General features: G+C 42.4%; 1 protein-coding gene across 6 annotated transcripts in view; it reads right to left on the bottom strand.

Annotated features, from left to right (window-relative positions):
* LOC143281307 (lysosomal-trafficking regulator-like) overlaps positions 1-18151 on the bottom strand; it is a 190077-nt gene that overhangs the window by 94560 nt on the left and 77366 nt on the right. For 4 of the 6 annotated variants that reach the window (XR_013055116.1, XR_013055117.1, XM_076586487.1 and 1 more), the window contains exons 1-8: positions 14362-14592; positions 11263-11379; positions 10833-10909; positions 10146-10311; positions 8184-8289; positions 5028-7612; positions 2966-3133; positions 1227-1374 (exon numbers count right to left, since the gene is read on the bottom strand). Coding sequence is in view for 4 of the 6 variants with exons in the window: in XM_076586487.1 (XP_076442602.1) it covers positions 1227-1374; positions 2966-3133; positions 5028-7612; positions 8184-8289; positions 10146-10311; positions 10833-10909; positions 11263-11340 (3328 nt within the window). In the remaining 2 variants the exon portion in view is untranslated. Of the gene's footprint in view, positions 1-1226; positions 1375-2965; positions 3134-5027; positions 7613-8183; positions 8290-10145; positions 10312-10832; positions 10910-11262; positions 11380-14361; positions 14593-18151 lie in introns of those variants that run through there. The other 2 variants (XM_076586488.1, XM_076586489.1) reach the window with 1 other exon arrangement.

Raw genomic sequence — 18151 nt, 5'->3', positions numbered from 1 at the left:
TAAGTCTCTGGCAGCAAATGTCACACAGATATATATATATATTAGTACATATATATATATATATATATATATATATATATATATATATATATACACTACTACTACTAATAATAACAATAATAATAATATATAATATTAATGACAATGATGTGCATAGATATTGCGATTATCTGGCCATGTTCTCTGCCAGGAAATATCACACAGATATGAATCTATGTTACTTGTGTCCAACTATCACCATCAGAACAACAGAACTGCTGTCCAGACTACCTGGGCCAGAATTTTATCATGGTGGAGAGTGTCTTGCCTAAGCTACATCCTCACTCTCTCGGACAAGAGGCCTTCAGGACAGTCAGTGTTAGGATAGTCCCCTAAGGCCAACTCACCTCCAAGGCTGCAGCACTATGAGCCAGTGCAATTTGTGCCTCTTTGTCTGAAAGTGATAGTCCTTCACAAGAGATAAGCTGTAAATGAAATGCAGTAGAGAAACCTTTGATCATACAGCTCATAATGATAATACAAATGTGCAAAGACATTGTGCTTTCCTGGGCCAGTCAGCCAGCCCTTCCCTGGCAAAAAATATCACATAACGATTCCACATGTGATGTGTGCATACTGGTATAAAAGAACCTAATGTCTAACCACCAAAAAAGTATAAATTTGTATTTCCATGGAAATGAAAATGATTATGAAAATGACCATCTAAGCACTAATTATCATCTTTCAGAAATATCCCTTTTTCTAAATGGTCTTATTTAGGAAGCAAAGAAACACAACTTATAAATAAAAAAATTCTTAATCACAAAACAAATAAAACTGTATCCACTTAATCCACTTATCTTCAGACTGCAATGCATGACAAACAAAATCTATTCTTTCTTAGTTCTTGGGATACAGTTTCAGAAACAGGCACCTACTGCACCTGATAAATAAAAGGGGTTGACTACGAGAGCAGTTTTTTTCCCTCAGCAGCTGCACAGGGTCTCCTCTAGTGAGTGGCCTCCAGGCGACTTAACAGCAATAGTTCTCTGTGGACTGCCGGCACTGGGACTGCAACAGACGGACCCGGGTATGGCCGTCTTTGGGGTACTTGAAATGAGCAGTATGGGAGTAATGCCACTGAAATGGCGCAGATAATGGGACGGCAAAAAATTTTTTTTTTTTTTTTAATTTTTTAAAGAGCAGTTTTTTCCTCCCAGATGTGTTCCCTGTGTTGCAGTGTTTACCTTTGTGCCAGTCATCCTGCAGGTTGGTCTCTGTGTCGGCCTCATAGCCCTGCTCTGTGTACAGGCACTCAAACTCCTCGTCGCTCCAGTGGTGGGCGATCTTCTTCACCTCGTCCTCGTCATCCAGCTCCTCCACATCCTGTTGATTCTGTCACATCATTGGCCAAAAAAAGGTTAAACGCTCCCATGGCCTTTTACAACTGTTGGAGCAGTTAACACTTTAACCACCAGTCAATTTAGAGTACAAAATCCCCTTGTGGTATAAACACAGAAAAGACAGTGGCTAAGAATAGCTGGGGATTCCCCCTGCGATGTATAGAAAATATGGCCTATCCTACCACCAAACATTAAGAGCAGTAGGTTCATGGATAACAGACCAATGAATGGTCACCTTTCAGTGACATGGGTCCTCTACCACGCCTGTACATAAATGTGAGCTTGGCGGTGAAATCCACTGTATCTAGGGCTTGGCAATGGACTTGATCCTCTCATTTTTTGTTTTGTCCTTCCCAAATCAAAGTCAGGTACCCATTCACACCTTGGTGGAGTGAGGAAAATTATCGGAATAATGTGCCTTTCCCAAGGGCACAACACCATTCTGAAATCAGGCCTCAAACCTGGACCACAGGTGAACACTACATCAGAGGTCCAACATCTGATTCTGCCATAGTGTCTCAGAGTAAATATACACCTTGTGTAAGATGTATATGAAAAAAATTTTCTCTACTCTCCTTAGCAAAGAAACACACACAAAAAAGCAACAATCTGTGATTTCCGACAAAGTGTGTTTATTCATGCTGATGTTTCGTTTCTGTGTCAAGTTTTATCCTCTTCACATACACACATGTTGGACAATACTGCTCGAATCTCCAGACCACCACCGCAGACATATTTACCAGACATGACTGATGACAGGGCATAAGGGAACGACGCATGCAACAATGACTATTTATCAAGTCAGCATGGACTTAAATACTTATCAAGTCAGCTCCGAGTGTTGGCTTAGTGGTAATGCACCCAACTAGGAAGCAAGTGTCTACGGGTTTGATTCCCCATGGACCAGGAGTTATACTCCCCCTCCACCAGGTCTTCAGTGGTCTGGGTGCTAGTCATTCGGTGAGACAATAAACAAAGATTGCAAGTGCGGCACTCATTTTAAGTGCACGTAAATGAGCCCACAGTGAGAAAAGGGTTGTCCCCATCAAAATTCTGTGGAAAAATTTTTTGGAAGTAAAACAAATATAATAGCAGAGAGAGAAAAAAAAAAAGAAAATAGTGATGCTTTAATGTAGTGACTGTCAGGAATTTCAAACAGAGAAATCTGATATGACAAAAAAACAATACTTAAGTAAGTATGAACACAACACTTATCAAGTCAATATATATATATATATATATAAGTGTGTGTGTGTGTGTGTGTGTGTGTGTGTGTGTGTGTTGTGTGTGTGTGTGTGTGTTAAATGACATAAAAGTAAACTGAAAATGAGAGAATCAGAAAAAATAACAATCATCAGCCACACTTGATGTCAAAATTTCTAATTCACATAGAATAATGTCCAACGAAATTCACACAGAATAAAAACAGAAAAAAGAACACATTCAGTTGCACTCTATACAAATTTCTCACTGCTAAAGCTAATACAAGCAAACTGTTAGTTTTTTTTTTTGTTTTGTTTTTTGTTGGTTTTTTAAACTGCTAGTTGTTCATTAATCAGTGCATTCCACATGGCACAGCCTACCAGAGAGGAGGTGATCTGGGCGTAGGAGTACTCCAGGATGGAGGGCAGCTGGGGCTGTGCGGCGTTGAGCAGCATGTCAAACACGGCCCTCAGCTTGCTGGGCTCCAGCTCCACACACTGCTCCAGGGTGGACCTCACCCGCAGCCACATCTCCTCCTCCTCCCCCTCCTGGACAACCACAGTCATTACTGTATCATTGTAGCCACATCTCCTCCTCCTCCACCTCCTCCTGGACAACCAGTCATTACTGTATTGTAGTAGCCACATCTCCTCCTCCTCCTCCTCCCCCTCCTGGACAACCACAGTCATTACTGTATCGTAGTAGCCACATCTCCTCCTCCTCCACCTCCTCCTGGACAACCACAGTCATTACTTTATCATTGTAGCCACATCTCCTCCTCCTCCACCTCCTCCTGGACAACCAGTCATTACTGTATTGTAGTAACCACATCTCCTCCTCCTCCTCCTCCCCCTCCTGAACAACTACAGTCATTACTGTATTGTAGTAGCCACATCTCCTCCTCCTCCTCCCCCTCCTGTACAACCACAGTCATTACTGTATTGTAGTAGCCACATCTCCCCCTCCTCCTCCCCCTCCTGGACAACCACAGTCATTACTGTATTGTAGTAGCCACATCTCCTCCTCCTCCTCCCCCTCCTGTCAAACCACAGTCATTACTGTATCGTAGTAGCCACATCTCCTCCCCCTCCTGGACAACCACAGTCATTACTGTATCGTAGTAGCCACATCTCCTCCTCCCCCTCCTGAACAACCAGTCATTACTGTATTGTAGTAGCCACATATCCTCCTCCTCCCCCTCCTGAACAACCAGTCATTACTGTAGCGTAGTAGCCACATCTCCTCCTCCTGAACAACCAGTCATTACTGTATTGTAGTACCCACATATCCTCCTCCCCCTCCTGAACAACCACAGTCATTACTGTATCGTAGTAGCCACATCTCCTCCTCCTCCTGAACAACCAGTCATTACTGTATCGTAGTAGCCACATCTCCTCCCCCTCCTGAACAACCACAGTCATTACTGTATCGTAGTAGCCACATCTCCTCCTCCTCCTGAACAACCAGTCATTACTGCAGTGTAGTAGCCACATATCCTCCTCCCCCTCCTGAACAACCAGTCATTACTGTATCGTAGTAGCCACATCTCCTCCTCCTCCTCCTGAACAACCAGTCATTACTGTATCGTAGTAGCCACATCTCCTCCTCCTCCCCCTCCTGAACAACCACAGTCATTACTGTATCGTAGTAGCCACATCTCCTCCCCCTCCCCCTCCTGAACAACCACTCATTACTGTATCGTAGTAGCCACATCTCCTCCCCCTCCCCCTCCTGAACAACCACTCATTACTGTATCCTAACAGCCGCATCTGATCCTTCTCCCCCTCCTGAACAACAACAGTCAATCATTACTGTATTGTTGTAGCCACATCTGCTCCTCCTCCCCTTGACAGACAGCCTCTGGTGTTACATTCATGTGTTACTTGTGGCAGTTGACCATCATCATCAGACAACATCTTGTGATTGTAGTGATCTAGTTTTTTTCCTTATTGTTAACTGTGGAGTTTGGCCAGCACAAAGACTACAGCAACCCTAAAAATAACTCCAGCACCACTTGTCAAGGAATATAAACTACCATCCATTCCCACACTAATAGCACCAAACTCTTTGTCTCTAACTCTGTTCCTTTCCTTGCATTTTTATTTGAATAAAAGTGAGATGGGAACAAGAGACTTTCAGATTTACACAAAAATTTGGATAAGAGTTTTTGAAAGCATGCTAGTCTTCAGCATTTACCCTTCAAAATGGTAATGAAATTATGTAAAATTTAGTAAAGAAGATGAAAAATTGAGCAATTCAGCCTTCAATACTTTCTTAAGACTACATCATTTATTCGAATGAAAGCAGGTTGACATAGATCAAAATACATCATAGATTAATAGCCACAATGACTATAATTATGCTGTCAACAGAAAAATTAACCACCAGCTAACAAAATACTGTCCACATTTCACAACAACAACAACAACAAAAGCACCCTACCTGCTGCAAGGGCAGAATAGTCTGACAGGAGAAACAGACCACCATGACGGACTCAATGAAGGAGAGATGGGAGAAATGGCAGGCCAGTGACGACGGGTTCTTGGCCTGGCTGTCCTGCTGCTGTTCTTTTCTGCACTGCTGGCCGCCTGACCCCGACACCGCTGTGGGGCTGAACTCCGACAGGATGCTCAGAGCCAGCACCAAGGTCTCTTGCACAATGTACAGGCATGGCGAGTTACGGTAACAGATGCGGAACGTTTCGCTGTTCATGCACAGCTTGGCACAGGTCTTCCACATGTCCTGGAGAGCAGGCACCGTTTCTATAACACACTTGTGGATCTCAACAAAAGAGGTTTCTTGATCTGCAGAAGCAGGAAAAGTGGCTTCATCAGGCACATCCCTTGTGCCCTTGTTTGTCGGGGACCGTCTGTTGGGTAATCTGGTCAAAGACTTGGACAGCGGGCCTTTCAGGTGGTGTTGCTGTAACGATGCGGTGATGGCGCAGGTTTTCCGGGCCAAGGTGTCAATGAACGTCTGGATGACGATGCCGCCCTGATAGCCCACAGAATGCTTGGAGCTGGCGCTGGTTGCTGGGATGTGTCTGTTCATCATGGTCTGTTCATCAATCATGATCAACGCTTCAAAGACACCCATGACAGGCAGCCTCAGCTGTTCGTTGTCCAGAAGGTGGGTGAGACAGGCCAGACCTCCCTTCTCCAGGAAGAGGCGCATCACCTTGTCCACCTGCAGCACATAGGGCAGGGAGGACACACAGAGCAGCAGCACCGTGTTGGGCATGCTGCCCATCCTCACCCCTTCCTCACTAGACGATATCACCTCCTCTCTCTCCTTCCCTGATGCCATCATTGGTTGCTCCACTGTCTTCATGTTCAGCACATGCAGGTAAATCCCAAAGAACAGTTCTTCTCTGATGCTACGGTTCCCTCTGACAGCCAGCGTAATCAGGTGTCTGGATACAGACAGTGCGATGCTTTCATTGACAGACAAGACATACTTGCGCAGCAGTCGCAGAGATCTCCATCTCAGCAGTGACTTTTGTTCCAGGTCTTCTCCCACATCACTGCTGGCAAAGCCACTGTCGATGTGCAGCGTGTTCACTGGTTTCTCCAGGGAGCACTGGGAGCAGGCCATCACATTTTCCATGGCCCCGCCAAACTGATCCAGCAACATCGTGTTCAGTGTCTCCAGAGCGTAATTCTTCACCGCTGGAGAAAGCTCTGGCAGCAAGGGAACCAAGATGTTCACCACAGATGCTGGCTGAAGGCAGCAACACATCCCTTCATCCCGCAGGGCACACAGAATCAGCAGCTTGGTGCTCTTGGCCTGGGCTTTCTTCAGACAGTCCAGCAGCAGACAGGACCACTTGGCCATTTGGCAAAGAGAGGGATCGGCCAACTTGGTCTGAACATGGGAACTTTCCTCACAGCCTGTCACTACCAGTTCCAGTGGGGCCCCAAAAATATCATGATGGTGGTGAAAGAAAATGCCATACTCACAACCCCTGTGCCTTCGCTTCAGACACTTGACAGCATGGATGTAGTTGACCTTGACCACCTTCAAACAGTGGATCAGGTTGCACAGCCATTTCACAGGACTGTCATGGCCTTCAGCTGCAGAGTGCTTCTTGTCTGTATGTTGTCTGTCATTTTCTACAAACAGGAAGCGAAAGTAATCTTCACCTCCATGTCTACGGAACAGCTCCATGACAGCATTGGCATCTCGGACAAAGGTAGGATTAAATGGCAAGTGATTAAATATGACCCGGAAGAGATCCAAGCAGCCACAGACAGTGTCCTTCACCACAATCTGCTCCACTGCAGAGAGAGCAGCATCACAGCCTTCAGCCTGTGGATGGCAGTACCTCAGTGACAACAGGATGCTTGGCACCACCTTCATGGACAGCAGTATGCGCACACCATTGTGCTGTGTGGCCACAACCCCACTCAGTGTCAGAATCAGCCTCACAAGCTGCTGGAGTAATATCAACCCATCTTCCCTCACCCAGGGTAGCACCACAGTGTCTTCCACCCCTTCAGCCGACTGGCCACTCTTCCTGCCAGAGCTGTGACTGAAGCACTGCAGAACGTCCAGCAGCACTGGCAGGATGACCGGAGACAGGCTCTGACTGGACACAGCGTGGGTGACGCCCACAACAACCAGGTCCTCCAGAAGGTGAAGGATCAGCTGGAACAGGTGGCACGACCCAATGGACATCCCCGTCAGGTCGATGTCCTCCGCATGGTCCACAAAGTCCTCCTCTGAAGTAGACTCCTCCTCCTTCCCCAGAGAGGTCAGAATGTGAGTCCTCATGGTCTTCCTCAGTCGAGGCTGCTTGTTCTCCCGGACATCCATATCCTCTTGGTCAGACTCGCTGATGGTCACTTTCTGTCGGGAAGTGGAAGACAGGGTTTTTGTGTAGTGTTTTTTCTCCCCTCCGGCATAATGAGAACTGTGTTTTTTCAGATCGCCAAGTCCCTTGAAGTTGTAGCCTGCTGATCTGTGGAGTCTGGGCTGGTTTTCCACCAGCTGAAAACACTGGCTGACTGACACTTGTGGATCCACACCTGAAAAGATATTTCCTTCCACAGCTTACTCAGGACCACATTCATAATATAAATGGCTTGTGATTCCATCTGCCTGTACTGGAAATAAATGCTCCAACATTAACGTCTCACTATGCCGAAAACAATCATATACATTTAAGCAGACAGTTCAATTCCTCAGGAATTTCTTGAGCAAGTCTCTCATACAACTGATGGAAAAACACATGTTACCTTAAAATATATATATATATATATATATATATATATATATATATATATATATATATATATATATATATATATAATTATTGTGTCATATAAACCACATGAATGTAATAAGTTACTCTAATGATACAAACAAAAATGTAACCACAGAGCATTCACACAGATTCTAATAATAGTTTCACACACACACACACACACACACACACACACATAATAACAAGAATAAGAATAGATAACAACAACAACAACAATAATGATAATAATAATGCGGATAATTATAAAAGAGCTCATTTTTCATTATGCGGCACTGATAATTCAAAGTGCTTGGACACCAAATGCTGACATGCACACTATCACTAACTCTTACCTGACAAGTGCAGGAAGCTGTTTTTATTTTCGTTCTGTCGAAGTCTCAAACAGAATGGCAACAGAGTCAGCAGTATGTTGCACAAATCATGCCTACTGTACACACCCTGGAATCAAATAAATTCAACTGATTAAAAAATGCTGGATTAGTAATTAGTTTCTTTAAGAATGTCATGATGTTTTGTACATTTTAAAGCCTTTTCCGTCATTCAAGTATAAGTTACACTGGCAGGCATATGCATTTGTATGTTAATCAAGGTAAGTCTTTGCTCTCTCTCTCTCTCTCTCTCAACTTTCATGCAAAGCGAATAATGTATTGTTAGCTATTAAAAAACTTTTTTTTTTATTGAAATGAGGAGTTCATATTATGCTCCCAGTCAGTTGAATATACTTAACTCACTCTGTACGGCCAGTCCTCTCTTCTCCTCTATACAGACCCATCGGATGTCCAGTGGGTGTCTCAATGACCCAACCTTTAGCTTCCATCGTCAGAATTGTGGTATTCTTTGTCAACATTCACCTCTTCAGTATAAGAGCCTTCCACTTGCAATATTTTCATGATGGTAATTGGGGTGAAACACTGTTAACGTCGTCTCTTTCGCCGTTCGTATGGAGAGAGTTAACCATGTCAAACTGATGCAAACCAAGCCTATCTGTTTGCTCTTGTTGGCCTTTTTATTGAACAATAATTCTTTTGATATTTCCATTGAAGTTTTCGACACCCACTTACAGTCCATTGTACAGTATGGCTCAGAATTATAGGGTCTAGATAAAAAAAAAAATGCTACTGTACAATGTCTGTTCATTTATTCAGACTGAAAAAGTTCTTAGGGGTTGAAATGAAAACACCTTGTGATTTAGTAGATGGTGAGATGTGTTCGATACTGAATAAAATTACCAAAAATGAATGAAGATAAGACTGCCATGTAAATCCTATTTACATTATGTTGTTTTATTTATCATCATTGTTGTCTTATTTATTTATTTATTTATTATTATCATTTTATTATTATTGTTATTACTACTACCTTTTTTTATATTATAATTATCATTTATTTATTTATTTATTTATGTAAGCTTATCCATTATTTCTTCACTTTTTTTCTTTCTTTTTTTTCTTTTTTTTTTCTTCTCAAGGCCTGACTAAGCGCGTTGGGTTGCGCTGCTGGTCAGGCATCTGCTTGGCAGATGTGGTGTAGTGTATATGGATTTGTCCGAACGCAGTGATGCCTCCTTGAGCTACTGAAACTGAAACTGTTTTATTTAAATTGTAGATGTAAACGAAACTGGACATCAAATGTACTTGTGATCTTGTCTCTGTGAACTGGGATCTGGATATGTATAGGGATATCAAAAAGTAGGTAATTAGAATATTATTTGATAGACAGCAGATGGCAAAACTAGGAATATCATATCAAGTCAAGTGATAAGATTCCGTTTCTACTGATCTTAGACTTGTACACGTTCAGATAATTATCTGGTGCTTAACGTGGAAAGACATCTATAATTTTCTTTAAACAAGATTTAGATTGGGCATTTTTTAAATCAATATACATAGGTACTGCTATCAAAATGTTCACAATTCAGAAGAGTGCCCTTTGTGCAAGAAGTCAATTGAAGATGAAGTTCATTTTGTATTGTATTTCTTATGCACTCCAACACAAATCATTTGATTCTAAAGATCCTCTCTCACTCTGTGTGTGTGTGTGTGTGTGTGCGTGTGTGTGTGTGTGTGTGTGTGTGTGAGAGAGAGAGAGTGTCTGTCTGTCTGTCTGTCTCAATGTCTGTCTCTATCTCCCTGTGTGTGTGTGTGTGTGTGTGTGTGAGAGAGTGTCTGTTTGTCTGTCTGTCTCAATGTCTGTCTCTATCTCCCTGTGTGTGTGTGTGTGTGTGTGTGTGTGTGTGTGTGTGTGTGTGTGTCTGTCTGTCTGTCTCTCTCTCTCTCTCTCTCTGTGGTCCTCACCTGTGTGCCAACTCTGCGAATGGTGTAGAGCAGCATCCATCCCCGCCCTCCAAGCAAGTAGTTTTCTAGATCTGTGATGTCATCCACATCGGCTGCTGAGTTTGTCACTCTGAGGATGTTGTGCATAAACTCGTGCGACAGTTCATTGGACACGTTTCTCATTTCACTGAAAGAAGAAAAATTATCTTACATTGTTGCAGATCAATTCTAAGATTCGTATCACAGCTGAAAATATGTCCAAGTTCCAAGAAAAATATCTGTGCATGCGTGTCAGTCAGCAGGCAAATGGAAAGTCAGCATCAATGTGTGTGTACATAATCATGTGTGGGTGCTGGTTGGTGGCTGGTTTAATTTCAACGTCTATTCAATTTCATTGTAAGGTTGTTTTCGATAAGCATGTGTGTGTGTGTGTGTGTGTGTGTGTTGTGTGCAGGGGTGTTTTGTGTGTGTGTGTGTGTGTGTGTGTGTGTGTGTGTGTGTGTGTGTGTGTGTGTGCTCCGCGCATATGTCTGTAGATCTGTGCCTATTGAAAACAGCAAAGACAAAGACAGGAAATGACAGTGAATATGTGTGTGAGGGCCTATGGAAAAGAGGGTGTGTGTGTGAATGCACTGGAAGAGGGATATCAAACCACAGCTGCATTTTCAGTCCATTCAAATCTTAATGTGAAAAAAAGCCAGTACTTACCACAAATTGGTACTCTTGTCAGAGCTGCTCTCATGTAAAAACTGAAGTAGAAACCTGTCCAGGAGAATCTGCCTCTTCTGCAAATACAATATGTCAACCACTGATTCATGGATTGATGACACACACACACACGTGCGCGCATGCACGTACGCACACACCCTATAGAACAGACATTCATCATAGGATATTTTAACATATATGTTCTTTAGGTATGCATATATATATATATGCACAAATTGGGTTCAGGCGCTGGCAGGTCTGTATGTATGTTGACCTCAGAGATCAGAAAAATCTCAACCCCTAAAAAAGTAGATGCAGCTGGAATTTGAACCCAGGACCCTACTAGTAACAGCCATCCAATGCTCTAACCACTTGGCTATTGATCCCATCAGCTTTCAGCTCTAAAACAAAACACTATAACTGAGTCTACCTGCAGACTGGCAGAAGTTTCTTTGTCAGGCAGCCTCCTGGACAGCTGAGCATACGTTTCCCACATTTCAGACAGCATGGTGACGGTCTTCAGGCAGTCGGCACTTGTGTCCTATTTCTGAAAAACAAACAACTGACAGAAGTGTTGATAAAACTGCACACTCAAGAAATAAAACATAAATCTAACTTACAGCACAGCTTTCAACTGCCAACTGGCTGCCTTTATCAGTGCTCTCCTGAAGACTGACAAAAAAACCAAAAAAAAAAGTTCACTGCATGCTGTCCTCAACAGAATTCAGGACCTCTGACAAGTTCTGGGCTGTTGCAGACCGCTGGTACAGTGGTAGGATGCATCTCGCCTGATCTTGGTTGAGGGTTGGCTTGGTGGCCTTCTTCAACGCTCTGCGGAACCAATCCTGTTCCCTGTCCAGAATGTTGACAGTGCTGTGTTGTGCGCTATCTTTCATTCAATACTAGCGTTTTATTAAGCACAGCATGCATGACCCTTCTATCTAGTGGTTGTCAGCATTAAAAAAAATAAATAAAAAATAAAAAAACCAGCAGAAATACTTAAATTCTAAATGGATGTCACAAGAGATCATCTTTCAAACTAAGCTACAGTCTGGAGTATGACAACTATGGTGAAATAGTGACAGGTACAATGGAATCAGAAATGATTAAAAAAAAAAAAAAAAAGTTAGACCTTAACAGCCATGTCAGTGAAGTTTTTCAACCAGCTCCTTTTTTCTCCACAGGTACACAGACTGGATTAATGTAAAAACCAAGGTAGACAGATTTATATGGAACATTTATTCACTTCAAAAGTTTCAGTGTTAAAGTGTGAGAATTGATCCATTCCAAATATAATATATAATAATATAACATATGCAACAACACATCTACTGATGGGGGCAGTGGACACCAACAATGACAGACCCAACCTCACTGACACAGTGACAGGCCTTTAGGGCCTACCAAATGCTGCATGAAAAAAGTATTTTATACAAAGAAAGGAAAGAAATATATAATAAATCAATATAAATCAAAGTAAGATCAAATATAAGATACTGAAATGAAGGCAACTAATAAGAATTCAATACATGCTCAGCAAACTTGAGCTTACCCACTCATATGCACTCGCACACACATGCACACACACACACACACACACACACACACACACAAACACACACACACACACACACACACAGATACAGATACATAAGGCACATGCAAAAATAAATTATAGTACTTATCACAGACAACCAGGCCCAAACTTCCGAACATAAAGCCATACCCTACACACACACACACACACACACACGCACACACACACACACACACAAAGCCATACCCTATACACACACACACACACACACACACACACACACACACAGGAGTTTTCATTAAAACAGTTATGTACATTGCACAGACTCATAAAGCATCAGGTAAACTTGTAGTTGTACCCACTGTGACTCTCACACACACGTACAGAGCATAAATCCCACATTAAGCATTTTTAACAGAACACATCAGGCGCTTACATGTATAATGTATACATACATTTGCACAGTTGCACACACAAACATAGCTCACACAAACCTCACATACACAAACTTGTACGCACATACACTGACTGGTCCTCTTTATAGACAAAATATCACATATGTCACACACACACACAAACACACAGACATCATGCAGATAGATGTATCTTTCACGACAGATAAAATAAAAAGAACTTCTTTAAGTACTGTTTAACTAAGATTTTTTTCTAGAATTAAAAGATATAGATTTGGAAAGAGAATAATACTGTTGTATTGCTATCGGAACGTTTCTTTCTCTGTGCTGTATATCATGCAATTCATGGGCTTTTGTAAATCAATAACAACTATAGTATAACCATATTGCTTTTGTTATTTGTGTCAATTATAACTTTAACCACATTGGAGTTCTTTGGGGGAAAATACAGATCCTGACCAAAGACACCATTCCACCCAGCAGATCAGCAACATGCTTTGACCTGTTCAGTCATAATCATGACATGACCAAATCCCTGAAACTGGGACAAAACCAACCAATTTAAAAACAAACAAAAGCTGACCTACATAACATACCGTCACATAACCACCTGTTTACATTGATAGAAATAAGTCAAATTAACTTAATCAGCAAAAGAAAAAATTGGGTCAACAATTAACCATCTGATGCTCTTCTACTTCTGCACCAAACCTATAAAATTGTACAAGCGGGTCAGTGTGCCAAATTTAAGGTCAGAAAGATCTGATCCACATCTGCTCCTATGACTCTGAGGAATAGTCTTGTGTTTATTAATCTTATATTATTTTATATAAAAAAGTAATAATAATAAAATAATTTAAATACCATTTATATGTGTATAGTTAGAAAAGAACAGAAAACAATACTTTGTGATTTCTTTCTGCTGAAGAATTTGTGGACAGTATCCAAAAGATGGTGTGTTAAATCTTGTGTGTGTGTGTGTGTGTGTGTGTGTGTGTGTGTGTGTGTGTGTGTGTGTGTTGTGCATGTGTGCTTGTGTTGCACTGTGTGTCTGAATCATGTGTGTGTTTGTGTGTCTGTGAGTGTGTACTATGTATCTGTGCATGTGTGTGTGTGTGTGTGTGTGTTGTGTGCATGGGTGCTTGTGTTGCATTGTGTCTGAATCATGTGTGTGTTTCTGTGTCTGTGTCTGTGTGTGTGTGTGTGTGTGTGTGTGTGTACAAGCATTCATACTTCTTGTTTGTAAAAGATCAAAGCATAGTGCAAAAGCAGTGATGTCAATAACAAGTTTCTATTATTGCACAAACACTACTTTAAAATGCTATGAATTGACAGTAAGCAGTGATATTGTTTCAGATGTTTAATATTCTCTGATATTACTTCAGATGTTCAATATTCTCTGTGTGTGTGTGTGTGTGTGTGTGTGTGTGTGTGTGTGTGTTTATTCGAATTCAGTCTGAATTTTGAACAATAACTTACGCTGCATTCTTCTCGTTTAATAAGTGCTATCAAAGGAGTAACTTCGGTCAAGTTGGATAATAATTGTTTCCAAAAACTTCAGTTTTATGTCACAACTTACATAACTGCTCGACTGAGCCGCTGAGAAGTTGAACACACAGGCACTTGTGCCGATGTTCCGTGCTGACAAAATTCCGTCGGACTGAAAACAGCTTCACTGTCAGCCCTTACTGACAGCACACAACTCAAACATTTCTGTCGTTCATAGCCATATAATGTGATTACGTTAAAAATCCCATAAATATATATTTTTTTAAACAATACTTCCACCTGATTTCACAATGCCAAAATGGAGTGCAGACAACTCCTGGTGAGCTCGCACGTGACTTTTGTTTTCGAACTGAAGAACACTTTCCGTCCGCGAGAGCAACTTCCGGTAGACTGTCAGTGCAGTTTCGATTTCGATGCACACACACACACACACACACACACACACACACTGCGTGTAATGGTATCTTCTACATCTCTCTGCCTTCCTGCTACTTTTTGTCAGTTAATGCTTTCAATTTCTTCTTCTTACGTTACACAACCAACGTCAACTTGATAATTAATATGTCGTATTTGAAGCGGTATGTTGGGCCGTTGCATGTTTTCCCGTTTCCACATTCCACCGAACGTTAATGTCGATTACGTGGTTTTTAATGTGCGTATTTATCTTCTGCGCGGCACTTTTTCACACGAACAGGGATCCGGCAGACAGGTTAGGAGGTTAATTCATTGTGAAAACTGAACAACCAAAAACAATAAATCACCTCAATCAACTTGATAGGGTGAGTATGAGAACGCAGCTAGTTCGTCTGTCTCTGGATGTTGAAGCAAAGGATATATCTGATAAGGAGTTCTTTTTCTTGAGGACCAGAGGGGCGAGCTAGGGGTGTGGCATTTTTGACTCACTTGTGTAAACAAAGTGAGTCTATGTTTTAACCCGGTGTTCGGGTGTGTGTGTGTGTGTGTGTGTGTGTGTGTGTGTCCGTGTGTCTGTGTGTCCGTGGTAAACTTTAACATTGACATTTTCTCTGCAAATACTTTGTCAGTTGACACCAAATTTGGCATAAAAATAGGAAAAATTCAGTTCTTTCCAGTCATCTTGTTTAAAACAATATTGCACCTCTGGGATGGGCACAAAAAAAAGCCTAATTATATGCAAATTGCATTTACTGTTATATTTATATTTTTTGTATTCTCTAAACTTGGCACTTTGACCTCTTATTCTGACACAACAACAAGAGGAGTCATTATTATCATTTTTTGTTCAAACATGAACTTCTTTTGCTAAGCATGGAATTTTTTTTTTTTTTTTTTTTGGCAAACGTTTTGGTGCAGATAGTAAAAAAGGGAAATTACTCTGTAATTAATGCTAGGGGACTTAATTCATCACAAGTGAGTCTTGAAGGCCTTGCCTCTCTTGTTATTGTGTGGTTTCAAATTCCGATGGTGGATCACTGAGTTTTGCTGTGCGGTCGTCGGTCCCCATCCCAACCGCCCCCACCCCTCCCCCTTCCTCCCCCCTTCCCAACACACACACGCACGCACGCACGTGCGCACACGCACACACACACACACACACACACACACACACACACACACAACCTTTCATTCCCTTCAGTCGTCTTTTTCTTCAGGGGATGTGCACGCCGGGCATGTTCGTGTTTCTTCGGCAAAAAGCTTGACAAGGATTACTTTAACGTGCGTATTGGATATTTTACATATGGTATGTTGTGCTCAATAGCGGTACTTTGCGCAATAATGGTAATGCACAACATCTGTTACCCATTGACGATGTAACGACCTAAATCCCCACAATTATCCTACTTTCCGAAGATCCCCCTGAGGAACGAATCAGCTCGTGTCCTTCATCGCCGGTGCCCCGGGGGACGCATCCGTGTCTTAAAAATGTCGGTCCCTGGGGGGGACTTGTATAACATTTATCCAAAACTGTACGACGGGAACCTTCTGCCGGGCATTGACGCCACCCCCATCTCCATCCCCTACTGTTTCGGTCCCGCAGTAACTTCAGCGACCCGAATTAAAGTTATGAAAAAGGGATTTCCAACAACAAATGCTGACAACTGACTTGGTGACTCAATCAGCCAGGGACAGTTCAGCGGCAGGGAAGAAACTATCAAACTTGTTTTGTTTTTTTTAAATAATAAAATAAAAAGAAATAAAAACAATTCCTACAACCGAAATTATAAATTAAATATGTGACCCGGCCAGCCAGGGACAGTTCAGCGGCCTCTGGCATAATGCCGTATCCTGCAGGGAAACCCTTACCTTACTCCTATCAAACGTTTTTTTTAAAGGGTGGTGATGGTAGCCTACTATCTACTCACGGCAGTCAATGGACGGAAAACGGACATAATTTTGTTTACAGTACACAACTATACTGAGACGTGGAAGCGACGCGTTTCGTCCCTTATTGGGTCCTCTGCAGGCAAAACAAACGAAAACCGAAAACAAACAGAAACATGTCATGAAGTATGGAAACCGATATTTTGGTTATCGTTTAGATCAGATGGGGTCCAGGCCTTTACTCCAAGCTTGACATGATCTTCAGACAAGATTCCCTTCAAAACGTATTCGACTTACGATGTAATTACATCAGGGAACCTTAGATTAATATTTCAAAGGAAGTCGTCTCTGTACTGTCTCCTTCTCACTGATCCTGCGTAAATTTCTTATACAAATACAAGGGCTGTAGTTGGAGCTCCGTCTCCTGGCGTGTTCACGTCGGAAGCTCGTAAACTCCAGTGTGTGTGTGTGTGTGTGTGTGTGTGTGTGTGTGTGTGTGAGTGTGTGCGTGTGTGTGTGTGCACGCGCGCGCGTGTGTGTGTGCTTAACCCCCTCCCCCTTTACAAGTGTCAGAATAATCAACTTGATTGTGGACACTCTACGGATGATGATGAAGTAACCTATTCTCTTCCTCCACCACCCTCAGACTCCGAGAGAGAAGAACAAATGAAGAGTAAGAGACAGTGGGCGCGCATTGTACCGTTGCCGTGGCACTGAGTACAAGGACTGTTCAACAGCTGTAAGTCATATCCGTAGTTCAGCGCCAATGAAACGTAGTAGGCATATACCTAATATATATAAGTGTCTGGAAGCTTGGCGAAGTTGTATCGATACGTACAGCGATGTCGAACACTAGTTAAGCAAAAACTGCGAAGCACCGTTGGCACGTAGTGCTATTAAGACGATAAAACTGAAAACAGTATGTTATACTGGCAGGCCGCTGCGATCTGATTAACTTTCCCAACAAAGAGCTGTTTTGTTAAGCTGGTGGACATCTGTCACTCGACAGACTTTCCAGAAACGTGCACGCTGGTTTCAACAGAAACTGTGTTGGTCTGTAACATGAGAAATGATATTTCTCTAACATAAGTGAATTGAAAGATGTAAGATCAGGGAAAGAAAAACTGAAAAAGGAGGGGGGGTCGAGCGGCTGAGGAAGGGGGTCAATAGCGTAAACTGTCAGCCCAATGTATAAGTGCTCTCTCTCTCTCTCTCTCTCTCTCTCTCTCTGTGTGTGTGTGTGTGTGCGCGCGCGTGTGTGTGTGTGTGTGTGTGTGTGTGTGTGTGTGTGTGTGTGTGTGTGTGTGTGTGTGTGTGTGTGTGTGTGTGTGTGTGTGTGTGTGTGTGTGTGTGTGTGTGTGTGTGTGTGTGAAACAGATAGACAAACAGACACAGACAGAGAGACAGAGAAATCGAGTATTGCTATTGACACGCAGTGATAAAAGGCGCCAAAAATAGTAGTGCTTTCGGCACGAAGCGCTCTTGGACGAAGTGGTAATGGCAAGTGGTTCGTACCGCTATTGGCAGGTTGCGTTATCGACACACCGCCTCCACCGTGA

The sequence above is a fragment of the Babylonia areolata genome, chromosome 4, assembly GCF_041734735.1.
Source record: "Babylonia areolata isolate BAREFJ2019XMU chromosome 4, ASM4173473v1, whole genome shotgun sequence".
NCBI classification, from domain to species: domain Eukaryota; kingdom Metazoa; phylum Mollusca; class Gastropoda; order Neogastropoda; family Buccinidae; genus Babylonia; species Babylonia areolata.
The sequence above is the reverse complement of the archived record's forward strand: the minus strand, read 5'-3'. Positions and strand labels throughout refer to the sequence as shown.